Source organism: Pantherophis guttatus, chromosome 1, assembly GCF_059756535.1.
Source record: "Pantherophis guttatus breed Tessera chromosome 1, ASM5975653v1, whole genome shotgun sequence".
NCBI lineage: Eukaryota > Metazoa > Chordata > Lepidosauria > Squamata > Colubridae > Pantherophis > Pantherophis guttatus.
Window position 1 is genome coordinate 117,356,937 of NC_142063.1, and position 15,428 is coordinate 117,372,364.

General features: G+C 40.8%; 1 protein-coding gene across 1 annotated transcript; it reads left to right on the forward strand.

The window, feature by feature from the left end:
* Positions 1 to 242: 242 nt before the first annotated feature.
* MTCH2 (mitochondrial carrier 2) lies at positions 243 to 14,449 on the forward strand. The gene is made up of 13 exons (XM_034433817.3): positions 243 to 1,089; positions 3,402 to 3,486; positions 4,483 to 4,589; positions 5,502 to 5,528; positions 5,751 to 5,807; positions 7,142 to 7,199; positions 8,357 to 8,408; positions 8,609 to 8,668; positions 9,063 to 9,156; positions 10,183 to 10,230; positions 10,695 to 10,762; positions 11,993 to 12,068; positions 12,352 to 14,449. Exons 1-13 carry the CDS (start codon positions 1,003 to 1,005, stop codon positions 12,436 to 12,438), a joined length of 906 nt encoding a protein of 301 aa, XP_034289708.1. The 5' UTR covers positions 243 to 1,002; the 3' UTR covers positions 12,439 to 14,449.
* The last annotated feature ends 979 nt before the right edge of the window (positions 14,450 to 15,428 follow it).

The following is a 15,428-nucleotide window of genomic DNA, read 5'->3' on the forward strand; positions in this document are numbered from 1 at the left end:
AGGTATACAAATAAGCCATTTATTACAGAAACCTTGAGAAAATACTGAAAATACTATTGAAAGCCACACAGAACAGCAACAGTGAGTTTTGCTAAATTAGGTTTAGGTCACTCCCACTGTAATCTTGCACACATTTACTTTAAAATAGATCTGACCGAACTAAATGGCAATGAGGGATTTCCTAATAACGTATGGCAGATTTACAGGCCTATAAGCAAGAATGGTCACAGCCAAAAAAAGAAGGCATTTCTGCTGGCTTTTCTAACTAGCAAGTAGTTATTTTACATACAGCAAGATGTACAGAAAGCAATGGGTTTTGTTTCCTTCAAAACGGGAAACGGCAGGGCAATCTTCACAAGGCATTTTTATTTGGATTTAAAGTGGCCCCTAAACCTCAAGAGGAGCACGCCCGAAACTGGAAGAAGAGGAGCACGGGATACACACGCGCGATAATCGGAGGCTCCTCTTGACACCCCCCCCCCAAAAGCCCCGCTTTTCATTGGCCGATGGAGCCTTTTTTTTTTTCTCCATTTCAAGTGCGAGTTGCGCAACTCAAAGGCGAGGCCAGATCGATAAGAAAACGCCAACTTCGTGCAGCCGACCGCCATCGCCGTCCTCAAGACACCTTTCAAGGCGCATCTGTAATTCGCTCCAGGGAATCTTGGGCCAAGGACGATTTGTCACTCCTTTTTTTTTTTTTTTTAATCGGAAGATCTGATTTTATAGGCGGCGGCTCCTCCTCCTCCTCCTCCTCCTCCTCTTCGGGCCTAACTTACTCCTCAGGTGGCGGAAACCGGAACCCTTTGGACCCGGAACTGATCGAAAGAGGGAACGAAGAAGCATCGGCGACAGGAGCCCTTTCCCCCCCTTTTTTTTTGTCCTCCGCCGCAGGTCACGTGGTCGTATCACGACCGCTCCTTCTTCCTCTGTTCTCCCCCCCCTCCCTCTCTCTGCCTCCCCCCCTCCCCCGCGGCGGAGAGCCCGGTGCGGCTGCAGCGCAGCATGGCGGACACGACCTCCCAGGTGCTGCTGGGCTCCGGCCTCACGGTGCTCTCGCAGCCGCTCATGTACGTGAAGGTGCTAGTGCAGGTGAGACCTTTGGCCCCTCCAGCTTTTCCCTCCTCTTGCGGGAGCGGGGTGGGGGTGAGACGCCAGGGAGGGTGGGTGGCAGGGAGGGACCACCCCTCGCAATCTCCGGGGTGCTTCCTCTTCGGCGATCGCTCTTCTCTCTCTGGGTCGCTGTCGACCCTCGCCGTAGCAGGATCACACACACACACACACACCCCACCCCCACGATCCTCCAGTCTCGGGGGTCTTTTATTTGCCTTCGGCTTTGGGACGATCACGCTTCTCTTGTTCCCGTGTGAATATAGTCGCCGACCTGCAAGTGGTAAAGAAGCCGCCGCTTGGGTGAAGGAGACCGATCCACCTCTAGCCGATCGTCTCCCTCCCACCCACCCACCGGCACTTCTATTCGGAGCTCAGCCACCCACCCACCCACCATCTCTTGCCTAGAAACACAAATATGGTCCGAGATGAGGTTTCTTGGGGGGGGGGGGAACCGGAGCCACAGCTAGTTTTTTGTTTTGTTTTTTTCTCAGAGCTTAATTTTTCCAAGAACCTTCCTTGCTTTGCCATCAGGTAATAAATAGCAGAAAACTTAAGGCCCAAGAGGCTAATCAATAAAGTAAATTAACTAGCAGAAACTTAACTTAGTGCCGGGGTTTTAGTCCAGTTATGGTGCATGATGGGACAGGTGCCCTTAGACCCTTGGCAGAGTTCTCGCTTGTAGAAAGAATGCTTCCGCTGAGGTCTGGCTGCCGTGAGACATTCTGCCAGTTGTTTGTCACACTCGCACGCCGTTCTGCCACAGATGCTTTTGGACCGGCACTCCGTCTCGGAGGTTTTACACAGCAGTTTGTAGCGTTGCCATTTTACTCTGTTGTGACATTTCAGGGAGAGCCTGGTGTGGCGATAACAGCAGTCGTGCAAGAAACAGCAGCGATCCACCGCGTCCAGAGGCTTTCCAAAGCCGCCTGTTCCACAGTGGCAGCCGTATAGGTTGAGCGCTAGCAGTGGGATTTGCAGACGATCCCCATAACACAACAAAGTCGAAATCATATCCAGGACGCTGCGCGTTTCTCGTTTGCTGCCCACGCTTGGTTTAATTTCTTGCAGGAATAAAAGTCCCACTGTAAGCCATAGGGCAGTCTTCATTGCAGAAACCAGTTTCGAATTTGTTTGTCCCACTCGGGTATCTTTGCAAGTGAGCTGATTTTCAAAATTCCAATCACTTTTCTAGTTGTATATGAACCTCATATTTAAGTCTGTCTTATTTTTATTGGCCTTGTCAAGGACACTCCCAGACAAACTCTCTGTAATTTCAGACTTCTTTATTTAGTAACATTGGTGGTGGTTTCTGGCTTGTTGTGTCCTTATACTTATTTCATTCTTGGCTGAAAACCTCAGTTTTGTAAAAACAACAGTCTTCCTGTACAATGTGCTTTCAGAACAAGAGCTTCTAATTGAAAGTACAAGCTATAAAAGAGTATTTGCATTTTCAGGATATGAATCCCTGCAATCTAACCTTAAACCTTTAAACCTTACATTTGTAAAGAGCAATGAGACACTTGTATAACTGTCCAACAAGGGCCACTCAGAGCAAGGGGAACATCTGGCTGTTTTTGTATGGAAAACACACACTCTATGAGAAGTACTGTGAGAAATCAGAAAACTTGATATTTGCTTGCCAATAATACTTTTTGTTAAACTGCAGATCTCCTAAATAATTTACATTGTGAATTGGAATGTGTGCATTTGCCATGCTCCTAGCAAATCAATCAATGAATCACCAAAGCAGTTTCATCTAAAGAATTAACCACCTAATTGTTTTATAACTTAACCATCCTAGTCAGCATAATTTGAGGTAGCAGGATATGTTAAGGGAAATTTCCTGCTTTTAAGTAATTAAATCTTAATAGCAAAATAACTGCAAAAAAGTGATTGATTGATTCATTGATTGATTGATAAGTAGTTAGATTTTGTTTGAAATTAAGGAAGATAAAGATTGCTTTGGGGACGATGACATATATTTACCCTATAGTTCTAAATTTGTTATATAGTAAAAAACAATGTCATTATCCAATATACTTTTTTTTTTTAATTTGATTTATATATGAATTGCAGATTACCTCAGTACCAGTTATATATTCCAAAAATCATAACCAACTAATAGAAATTGTGCTTTTGTTATTGATACTTCTAGCACTCGTATAAGAAGGAACTTCTGGTTAATGAAATAATTGTATTAATGCTGTGAAATGCATGTTGACTGTTTCTTTGAGAGGATGTTCAAATTGTAGGCTATAAAGTTCATTGTGGATTGTCTCTTTATTTCAAAGGTGGGATATGAACCCCTTCCGCCAACTCTGGGAAGAAATATTTTTGGTCGGCAAGTCTATCAACTACCTGGTCTTTTTGCTTATGGTGAGTATATAACATATGTATTTTGCAAATAAAAAGCCTAAAACATAGGATTGCTATAGTTACTGACGTGTATGTGAGAAATGCATGCCTTTGAACTAGACTTTTATCAGATATGTTATAATAGGTTTTACAAAAGACAAGTTTTGAAGAGAAGAATAGATAGTTATGTAACTGAATTTGGTGCATATCTAAACTGGATATTTAAAAAGAATGTCAAAACTGTGTCTATATTCACTTTTGAATTCCAGCTAGTAAGCAGTGTTTTGATAGTAAATGGTTTGTCAACATTCCTTTCTGTGCTTTCTTCCTCTTTTCAAGCACCATATTTTAAATTTGATTTAGAAATACATATGCACATTATAGCAATGCCACATTTCCCCCAATGTGCAGCTTATACAGCATTTTTTTAAAAATCCCTGTTTAATGTGGGGATTGAATATCTGTTTTGAACTCTAGGTTTCTAGTCTTTGGCTATTTTGGAGTTAAACCCTCACTTCGTTGCCTGTTCATTTTTCTTCATGCATTTCTCTAATGATAGGCACTGAATTTCCATCAGGTTCCCAATTTGATGTTTCTTTGTATGTTTATTCAAAGCAGCCAGTTATTTTTAACTTTAGCTCATAGTTCTTGTTACTGTTGAGCAGGAAGGACAAAATAATGAGGCTCCAGATGTTTGGGGATTACAATTCTTGTTACTCCTTAATGCTGGTCAGAGTAATAAGAGTTGAGAATTGAGCTACAGACTGCTCATCCTTGCTATAGTGGATAATAGAGTCTGGTAAGGATTAGTACATTATATGATTCTGTTGCCTGCAGATGTTATGTGCAGCCAATGCATACTTGAATGACATGGATATGGTTAATATCAAAATTTCTAACCTGGCATTAAACAGAATTAAACCAGAATTTTCTAGGATGAGATAGATTCAGATATGTGGCACTTGGGGGAGAAGGGTGAATAATGGGACAGATGCTTACCTCTGTTTCTGTTTTCAGCAAAACACATTGTGAAGATTGATGGGAGGGCTGGACTCTTCAAAGGTTTGGCTCCTAGACTCTGGTCAGGAGCCATTGGCACTGTAGTACACAGTAAAGTTTTACAGGTACTTTATAATTTGGTTCTATATTGTTTTAATATACAAAATATTTCAGATTTCAAATACTTTATAATGTAGGCCATTTTTGCTTGGATTTTGTAAATGACCTCTTAACAACTTTCTTATAAGTTTCTTTTTCAGCCTAGTCCAGTTTATTGTTCATTCCATATCTCTACCTGTGATATACATTCATTCTGCAAGCACAGATTATAAATCACAGCTCAAAGCGCCTAGCTAATTTGATGTTCAGTTCTTTGATCATCAAAGTTTTTTATTCCTAGATTGTACAATTTTTTTATTTGATTTTAATGTAAGATATTTAAACATTTCTGTTATCTACCAGGATTGCTGCTGCAGTTCTTTTGTTAAGCCAATTTATAATGGTGGTGCTTGGTTACATATTGGAACAAATACGAAGCACACAATCAAGTTATCCTATAGGTAGTCCTCCCTTAACGACCATTCATTCAGTGACCGTTAGATGTTACAGCAGTGGTGATCAAATGGTACTTAAGCCGAGACTCTGAAGTTACAGCCATTGCATTGCTCCTGGGGTCATGTGATCAAAATATAGGTGTTTGATGACCCACCTGCACTCAACAGCCCTCTTTTCCTCAGACACTGAACTGTTCTGTCAGATTTACATTTTGACAGAGTTTGTGTGTTTGCATTCTTCATTGACTGAGTAAGCTGTGTGTTGAATTTATAATTCTTGTCTATGGTACCTTTGGTGCTTTAGAGATATGTATATAGAAAGTATAGGCCAATGTAATCTGGTTTACAGAGCTTGTCACTGAAGTAAAGGATCTCAGGAGGAGGGTGGAAAAGAATGTAAGTGCAATTATGTACATTTAATGGTAATAAAAGATTGAGAAGATAATTTACGAGCTTATATTTGTATATTTTCTTTCTATCTAGCAATGCCAGAATGCTGACCAAAGTGAGGTATGTCATGAAGTCCATTCATAAATAACTTCCCAATAAAACTCCTTTTTGAAATTAAAGTTTGTGGAGCATGTCTATGTTCTATACTGCAGTTTATGGAAGTGGAAGGCTCTGCAGAATTTGTAAATAAAATTGATATTATACTTGGGAATGAGGATCCCATACCTGGCTAGTTTTTGAGAGTGGCTTCCCCCCCACTTTTTTTTCTGTCTCTCTCTCTAGGAATTAGGGAATACTCACAAAGAACCTGGATCCTCTTTTGATCAAGTTATCAAGGAGGTAAGATATGGGATTCATTGATCAGGGAATTGGCTGGCTGTGGATCATGTAAAAGAGCATTCCTGACCTGACACCTGCCAAATGTGTTGGCTGGTGGATAATTGAAATGGTAATCTGTTGTTTCTGAAACCAGGAGATATGAGGCAACAACCTGTTTGCCTACAGTATAGATGGTATCATAATGAAGTTGAGAAGCACGAATATCTTGTTAGCATAGGAAAGTATAGAAGTGAGCTGTTTCTTTGCTGTTGTGACATTCGGGCTCTAGTCAGAGCTTTATAGAAGCTATATAAAAACTAGAAGCAAGGAAACAGACAGCATAGGGATGAGATCTGTTTACCCTGTCAACCATCTCCAGTGGTGAGTGCCCCCTCGGAGCCCTGGCCAACCCACAAAACTAAGTTTGTAACACCGCTCCTGCGTGAGCTGCACTGGCTCCGGTGGTCTTCCGGGTGCGCTTCAAGGTGTTGGTTATCACCTTTAAAGCGCTCCATGGCATAGGGCCTAGCTATCTTCGAGACCGCCTGCTGCCACCGATGACCTCCCATCGACCCGTGCGCTCCCACAGAGAGGGCCTCCTCAGGGTGCCATCAGCCAAACAGTGCAGGCTGGTGACCCCCAGGGGGAGGGCCTTCTCTGTGGGGGCACCTACCCTCTGGAATCAGTTGCCCCCAGAGATAAGGAGAATCCAAGACGTCAGTGCCTTCCGCCGTGCCCTTAAAACCTTTTTTTTCCAGCAAGCCGGGCTGGCCTAATTTTTTAAGTGTTTTTAATTGTTTTGTTTATTGTTTTTAATTAATGGGGCCAAATTTATATATATCTTTTAATTGTATTTTAATATTTGTATTTGATGTTTTTACTTGGCTGTTCACCGCCCTGAGTCCTCAGGGAGAAGGGCGGTATACAAATTCAAAATAAAATAAATAAAAAATAAAATAAGTTTGATACCTTTCTGGGAAGGTCAGAAGGGTGGGAGCAGTTCTCATTTTCAGTAGTAGAGTGTTTCTCAGGGCAGGCATCCATAGCGGAAAAGCCTCTTCTCCTTGACCCTGCTCACTGAAATTCCTTAGATGGGAGATATTGGGATATATTCGGAGTATATACATCATATTGGGATTTGTCTAAGGTGATAGCATAGTTTAAATAGGTTTAAATAGGTATAGAGCAGTGATAATTAATGAAACATTTAATGAAAACATTTAATCTTACTACTTCAAATTATATGATAAGCAGCAGTTATTTAATCCTTTACTGGAATCTGGGTAGATGGGACATCTTGCTCGTTCTTTGGCTAATCTTTCTTCTGATACGTCTCCAACTGTTTTTCATCTTAGACCTCTCAAGAGATGATTGCACGTTCTGCTGCTACACTAGTCACCCACCCATTTCACGGTATGTATAGATTCATCTTTCAGTTCCGTTTCAATCATACCATTGTAACTCCTAGATACGGAAACAACTCTCTCCCTTCTACCATCAGGTTTTTGTTTTTGTTTTTTTGTGCATTAAGGCAGGAGATGGCTGTGTCGTAACCCTTCCCTGTTAATGTTTTTACCATTTCACTGCTTTTAATTTGCAAACAGTTGGTAATGATTGATAATGAACTATTTGGAAACATTTCCACCCTACCTTCCTTCATGGACCTTAACTAGCTAACAAGGCGAAGTGTTAAAAATCACCATGCAATCAAATACACTGGGACCATCAGCAAGTTAAATGACTGTGAACACACAAATGTAACCATAACAATCAAACCCATAACAATCAAATCAAGACTCTGGCCATGCTTGAGGACCTCCTTTGAAGAGAGGCAATGAGAGGAACCCAGCTGGGGAGGATGAGCCAGGAGTGTAGCTGATGGAAAGGTCCTTTTTTCCCCTCAGCCTCAGTGAAACGGGTTTCTAGAGTGTTGCAATATGCAAGTGGGTCTTTGATGGTAACTTCAAAAGATGGGCAGGTCATATTGGGTAGAGCATGGTGATCCTAATCTCAAGTTTCTTCTCACAGAAAGAGACCTCTTCTCATGGCACTTTGAACTGAGCCAGAGTAGCTGATTCAGTAAGAGTTTTGTGTCCTCCCACAGGCAGCACCTCAGAAGACCTTGGCCACAGGATTTTATCCAGCCTGATTTCCTAAGAATTGTGAAATGCCACTGCAGTAAACCAGATACAGTTTAATTCAGGAAGATATCATTGTGGCCAGATGGGCCATCTGCAGGAATGGCTGTAATTACATTCCAGCCTCAGTTGAGCAAAAACAATCTTGGCCATAATCAAACTTGATTATTTCAGATCCAAAAGAATTCTAGATGCTGAGCCGAACATTTTCAAAAGGAACTCTATTTCAACCCACATGTTGCACCCACATACCAGATTGGTTGTACCATTCAGGGGCATAGCCATTTTGCCTGGGTTCATCTTGAGTTAAGAGTCTTGGAATAATCAACCAGGTAGTTGATTATATGCTCCCTTATAAGTATAAGTGGATAGAGGAGTACAGGTGAGGTCTTCCTTAATAGTTTTTCCCTTTTGACTCTTCTTGTTCTTTAGTGATCACCTTGAGGTGTATGGTGCAGTTCGTTGGCAGAGAGACCAAATACAGGTATAAACATATTTGCAGTGAGGTTGGCTTCATTGGGGTTTTAACCCACACAATGGAAGGAACTGAGGGCTGGGAGATAAATTAATGTATGATGTCAGAAATGTTCTGTTGTTGAAATTAGTACTAGTGTCTGTGGGATTGGATACATATTATGGTATTTGTAGAATCTTGATGGATTGTTTTTCCCCTTCAATTTTCAGCGGCGTGTTTAGCTCTTTCGTCACCATATACCGGGAAGAGGGAATCTTTGGATTTTTTGCGTGAGTACTTTTTACAGTGTGTTTTTACCATCTTTTGATGCCATGAAAGCTAGTGCAGGGATCATGTAGGATTTTCTCAGGATGAGCACAATATGCCACTGCATATTGTATTAGTTACTGGAGAAAGGCTATTATTTGCTTGCTTTCAGAAGGCATCTGATTGGATGTTGTGGGCGACTGGATTAGGATGCTGGATTAGGTGAGGCAGAATTCTTAAGCAATGCACTATCCCAAAGGGAATGGCAGAAATTATGATTTTTTTCTGGGTGTTACTCAGCCTAGCCTCCACATGCTTGACCAGTTTCCTGCCCTGTGAGCAGTTAGTGGTAACTATGTTGTCATGTCAGTGTTGATGGTATCCAGCCTTATTACTAGTCGGCTGTTTTCATTTCAGGGGCCTGATTCCCCGTCTGCTTGGAGACATCCTATCCTTGTGGCTTTGTAATATGCTGGCCTACCTCATCAATACCTATGTACTGGAGAATGGGGTAAGTGTTCTGCCTGTAGAGTGCTATGTCCGTAGTTAGGAAGCAGCAATGACTGTTGAGGCTCCATTTGGTTGCAATTTTCTGGTATTGGCCTTGAAGGTGCCTATTCTCACCGTGCTGCAGCATCCTGAAAAGGCATGCATGAAAGGCATGGGACAAACACTTTCTGTTTCTGTCAAGTTATTCTGAGTGGTTCATGGCTCAGTGGAACTGAAACCTGATACTCCAAGGTTTGTTCTGGGCTCTAGCAAAAATAAATTTGAGATAATCTTGTAGGGTAAGAAGGCAAGACTGATACACCTCCTCTTTCTTTCCCCTCTTTGGTTCACTTTTCTACCCTTGCAGCTTCCCAACAGCTTCTATACCTCCATTTAGCTGCTGCTATGCCACTGATGTCCAGATGCCTAATACCCCACATGGAGCACAGTTCCCTTAGGGTGATTTCCAAACCAAACACACAATTCTCAATTCTGTGTCAGGATGAAAAACTTGGATTATGGTGCAGACACAGATCGCCAACATTAAGTATTGGTTTCAGGCATAGGGTGGTCTGTGCAAAGAATGCTTTATGCATCCCAGGTCATAAGTATTAGCCAAAAAATTTTTTCTGTTCTCAACCTATACATATGGCTGTTCGCAACTATAGATAATACTAATACATATTAATACCACGTCTTCTTGTGGGGAGAAGTTGGCTTTCTCAGGCAACACATTTTGATTACAAAAGCAAAGGGTCATTTTTGAAGCACACAAGGGGCTAAATAAATGTAGCCCCTGTCAGCATCTTCTTAAAAGAACCTGATTGCCCTCAGTGGCTCCTGCATGACCCTAAGAAAACACTCCTTGGGTTTAAGAAGTTGTGGGCAGGACTGTGTTTAGGCTGTTGCGTGCACTGAAACATCTTCTTGCCCTGAACCCGAAGCCTTGCAGAGTTCTGGGAGGCATTGTCTTTACCTTTTGGACAAAAGTTGGGAGTGACTTCTGTTATTGAGGAATCTGTGTTTTATTGATGAATCTTCTTTCTAGGTCTCCACCATGACTGAGATGAAGGGTTACTCTCAGGCTGTCACTGGAGTGAGTGTGTAATTTAATGTCTTTTTTCTCTGATGTAGATGAAAGGGAAAAAATTCTGAGAGGACCACAAGCCTCATAACTCACTGTTAAACCTTTGGTCCTGGTGCTCTTGAGAGGAATGTTAGAGAATGGTATTTAACTAATGGTGTTAAAAACACCTTTCGATTTTCAGCCTTTAGAATCTCTGCCCAACATTGGAATTTACTGTTTCTTCACTAGAGATGTATCGAATGCTGTTGCTAGGTGGAGATTACTTTTGGGGCTTAGTTGAGTAATTGCCAGTCTTTTTTTCCCTTTGATTTGTTATCAGTGTTAAGATTTTATCCTTCCATCAAATTGCTGTTGCTCTGTATGGGGCATGGTTAGTGGTAGTTCTGTTATTATCTAGTCCTCAGCCTTATGGGTGAGGAAAGAGTCTTGGCATACTTTGTCCACTGATACATCATGCTGTATTGTACTTTCAGTTCTTCAGCAGTATGCTGACCTACCCCTTCGTACTTGTTTCAAACCTAATGGCCATTAATAGCTGCGGGTAAGTGCACCCTTTCTTTTCTCTCACTTGGCTTTCATTTGAAAGCACACAAAGTTCAGTTTTATTTTTCAGGCCTCTTTCTTTCAATAACTATTGAGAATTTTAGCAGTGTGCTGCACCTTACCACAATGTTCATGTTTTCAGTAAGTGCTCTTAGGAATGTTCATATCATAGCCAACCGAGCTAAAAAAAAGTTTGTGACTTTTTTATAGGAGGCCATTTGGATGACTAAAAGAACTCAAAGGTTTTAATTTAAAAGTACAGTGGGCAAAAAACCCATTATTTTATAGAGCCCTGCCTAAAACCAAAATATTTGTGGCTGGAGAAACAGCTAAGAGTTTCAAAAAAAATTGAAGACTTGTGGGTAGCAGCAAATCCAGTACACTTTTAGAAATTCATTTATATAAGTATATAAAGTATTGAAAAAAGTCTGGATTCTTTCCTTTGGTATTATCCAATCATATGAAATGGGAATCTACGTTTAAGTTTTTAGGAATAACTGGAGCCAGAAACTGCCTGGATTCTGTGACTTTCCTGTGATACATTATTCTGTGACAATAGCTTTGCTGATAAAAAGATAAATTCCAAATTTGTGGGATCGGTTCTTTTTGGTTTTGTATTCCAGTTTTGACCAGTGAGATCCTTGCAGTAAAATTACCACGAGGTTATGAAAATAGCAGTCCTCTCATTTGTGCCAAATAGCCACTGTTCAGAGCTTACGCCTGTGTGCGCATTCCATTTAACTCTTGTCTGCACTTTGGTGGCTGTTCAGAAGTAAATGCAGGTTAGCTTAGTATAACATACTGTAAGGCCAGCATGCACACCTGAAGTCAATAACAATGCGTTAAGAAATATTTCCATTTGTTAATTCTTATGATAAAGTCAATCAGTTTCATGGTGGCATTCCAAATACCGTTATGGAATGGGGAGGACTACGTTTAGTTTGTGGTTGCTAATTTGCTAAATTATAATATCTGTCCCTGTTCTTGTAAATAATGTGTTGATTATTAGATTGCTCTGCCATATAGAAAGCCAGTTGCAGGCCAGTTTTCTGTCAGACTACCTGTTGAGTTTTGTCTCAACCACCTTAGCTCCTGCTTGATCCCCTTTCCTTTGCAGCGAAAAAGGACTGGGTTGGAAATGGCCTCTAAGCAGTGATCTTCAAACAGGTGCCTGGCACTGAAACCTGGTGGGGAGTGAATTCTATAAGCCTTGCCTTCTATTTTCTAGGCTCGCTGCTGGCCTCCCACCTTATGCACCAGCGTACACCTCCTGGTTACATTGCTGGAGCCAGCTGCATGGGGAGGTATGTCTGAAATGTCTGTCCTTCCTTACAGGATCCTCATGTTTCGCTTGGAGATGGGTATAGAATTGACAAGGCAGAGTCCCTCCTTTGGGCATACCTACCATCTAAGTAAAAATTCCAGACAAAGTTGTCCTGCTGTACAGATACACTCCCACATACACACACTCCCTGACTGCATACTATCTGGGCCTCAAACCTCAGCTGCTCTATAGTGTGTTAATTTCAGAGGGCCCCGATGCTCTGTCTACTGGACTCTGACCTGTTTCATTTTCTTCTCATTTAGGGCAACATGAGCCGAGGCAACAGCCTGTTTTTCCGGAAGGTGCCTGCAGGAAAACGATACGTGTGGGATGAGAAGAGATTTCAATGAGTCTGCAGCCTTTTGTGGCTGCTTCAGATACACAGAATGATGGCAGTGTGTTGATTTCTATACAGTTCTTTTTTTAAAAAAAATAATCATTTAACCTTGGGAAATGGACTTGACTGTGAGCATGACTTAATGACAAAAGTAAAAGGGGAAATCCTGTTCCCCCCTCTGAAACATTGGGGTAATTGCCAAAAAGCTGCCACACTCGGGTTGGGGTGGGGGAGGAATGGAGGTTTACTGTTTTGTGAAGGGGGATATTTTTTTAACTTTCTCCAGAGAAAACCATCTATGTTGGGAATACTCTTGCCCCTCATGTTCTTGCTATGCTACCCCAGGTATTACTGCAACTTGGTTGCCAAGCCGTGGAAATAAGCTGCTCCTGGAACAAGATGGATTCTGTTTGGCCTTGTGCATTTTATTTGCAGCTGCTAGATCAAGTTGGGGAATGTGGACCAATTTTTTTTTTTCCTTACCCAGGGAGAAAGTCATTTCTCAGCCTTCATTCTTTCAAACATATGGTTAAACATTGCTTCAGTTAAGCCCAAAAGATGAGTCTCTTTGTCTCTACAGAAGGTTCAGCATTACCAGGAAGCAACTAGAGCTTGTGTTCTACCACTGAGCAGATTCAGAAGTCATCTTTCGCTGCTTCTGCAAAATGCTTGAGGGAGCTTTACTCTTGATGGCCAATGAAAGCAGATGCCATTTTCAATAGATCACAGTATGGATTAAGAAATGCTCTTCCAAAGTCAACACAAATGTTTAAGAAGGAAGATCTGTTGTTATGGAGAGAAAGCCACCTAATTGTTTTTCTCCCACTCTGCCCGCAAATAATCCCACATAGGGATAGCTTTAATCTAAATTGAATTCTGTGCAATACTTCAATCGAAAGCTGAGCTTTGAAGCTTTGGGGCATAAAAGTCTTTCATCTGGCATTCTTGTGGAACTTCTAAATAAATAACCATTTTTTTGAAGATGGCTATTCTGCCCCAGGAAGGAAGGGTATGAAGTAGGGTCATTTGGGTACAAGAGATTCCAAAAGAGGTGAGGTTACCCTTATAGTTGTGCCTGGAAAAAAATGCTGTTCAAAAATGTGATCATGAAACTTACTGGCAGTGCAGAATGTTATGGGGTTAATTCAATATGCTCTTAAAATTCTTTTAGAATTTTATAATGCCAATAAAGCTGTAAGTGTAAATGGAGGACATAATTGATATACATTTGTAATATGGTCCTACCAGCTACCTAATGTGATAGACCATAAACTTGGTCCCATGTCTTCCTCTTGTATTATCTATGTCACTATCTGGTAGAACAAGATCCTTTTCTGTCCATTTTTTTATTTTTTTAAAAAGATTATCCATATTTGATCATGGCACAGTCCCCAAAGAAATTTTAAGTAGGTGGGGGATTTAGATTGTGAGCTATCTGATTCTAAAGTTTGTTGCCTCCATACAGTTGAATTATAATATAATTATAATTATGACCAGCAATTCAGCAAGGGTTACATTTCCATACACCTGCTCCTTACAACCCCTCTAAATGGCATTTAAGATGGTTTGTTTTTTTTTTATTTTGGGATTAGAAAAGGCCAGCGGTTTTTGGCATGATGGATAGAATAAGTATATGAACAAATAGAGATAATTAACAAACACCCATGATATGTTGCATTGTGAAATGAGGAATGCAGAAACAGTAAATACTTGTCAATTCTGCTAGTGACTGCTGCATGCTAAGATGCAATTAGGCAAGATGTTTAGAATTTGAAGGGGCTAAGTTAGCTTCAAGAATTAAGATAGTCTTAAAGCCCTACTCAGGAATATATCTTTCTGGTAAACTCTTGACAACTGAATGTGTTCTCCAGACCTTGTGGTATGATAGTCCTTGACTCCTATAAGAGTCTGGGGCCCTATGGCTTTGTTTAAATAGCCCAAAACCCATGTACTGATGCTTAAAAATAGTGACTTTATTCTTCTCGCTGATAAAATGAGAAATGGTCCTTCAGTTATTCTTAAAATATCTTGTCAGAAGTATGATTTTTTTGCGGGGGAGAGGAGTGGTTTAGGCTAGTGGAATCTATGTCTTCACATCCATTGGGTTTCAAAACAATGCATTTTACAAATGCAGATATCAATTGGAATGTTATGGTCAGAAATCAAATATTATACAGTGTTTATCCTATTCATTATTTGGGATTCACATTTGGCATCTCCAAAACTGTATTTTTAGCATTTTACTGAGCCTCTACGACTCAAGCGGTGTTAATATGTCAGAACATATTGAAGAAACTACATTCTTGCATGGTTGAGTTGTCCAGCCTGCTAGAAAATCTCATTCAGTGACTGCTGTCTGATTGGAAGGTTTCGGAAGCCCAGTTTGTGATTTGATAGCCAAAGTACCGATTAAAGTCAAATATAACGTCATCAGATATCAAAAAGAAAGGTGGATGGCATCATAGTTTGCAATGGTATAAGGTACTTTATAGTCTAATTTTCTGTTGAACTTCCTACCTCTGTGACATAAGCAGAGCACATAGTATAGATTCTCCAAAACATCCTTTCATGAGTAATCCATATAATTTCTTGGCTAATTCTGATACTGCCATCTAAATACAGCTTTTGCCATGGCATGAGTTCAAAAACTAATCTGGCACTACCCCAGAGCATCTACCAATGTTCAGAAGAAAACTGATAAGGAACCAGTCTGGGCACTTAAAACTTGCTGAAGATAAAATTTGGTTCTAAATTTCAAGTCTCTATCTGGCAATGAGATTATGATCTTATGTCCACTTAAAGTTAAAAAGAACTGAAAACATGTAACTGAGTTTTCTGAAGTTTTTCTAGATCCAAGTACAATGTCCTTTTTCATTGTACTTTTTGGTAGATATGCATTCAGCTCTCTTGCAAACGAATGGGCCCAATTCCTCATTTTGCTGAGTGTTTAGCTAGTGAAATGTAGCTATATCTGTCTTTCATAAAGCCCGTAATTCAAGATGG

Excerpts from the sequence above, each read along its gene's own strand:
- MTCH2 (XM_034433817.3), top strand. The coding sequence starts at position 1,003 with ATGGCGGACACGACCTCCCAGGTGCTGCTGGGCTCCGGCCTCACGGTG. Across the intron at positions 1,090-3,401 it reads ACGTGAAGGTGCTAGTGCAG|GTGGGATATGAACCCCTTCC; the intron begins GTGAGACCTTTG and ends TTTATTTCAAAG. Across the intron at positions 5,808-7,141 it reads TTGATCAAGTTATCAAGGAG|ACCTCTCAAGAGATGATTGC; the intron begins GTAAGATATGGG and ends TTTTCATCTTAG.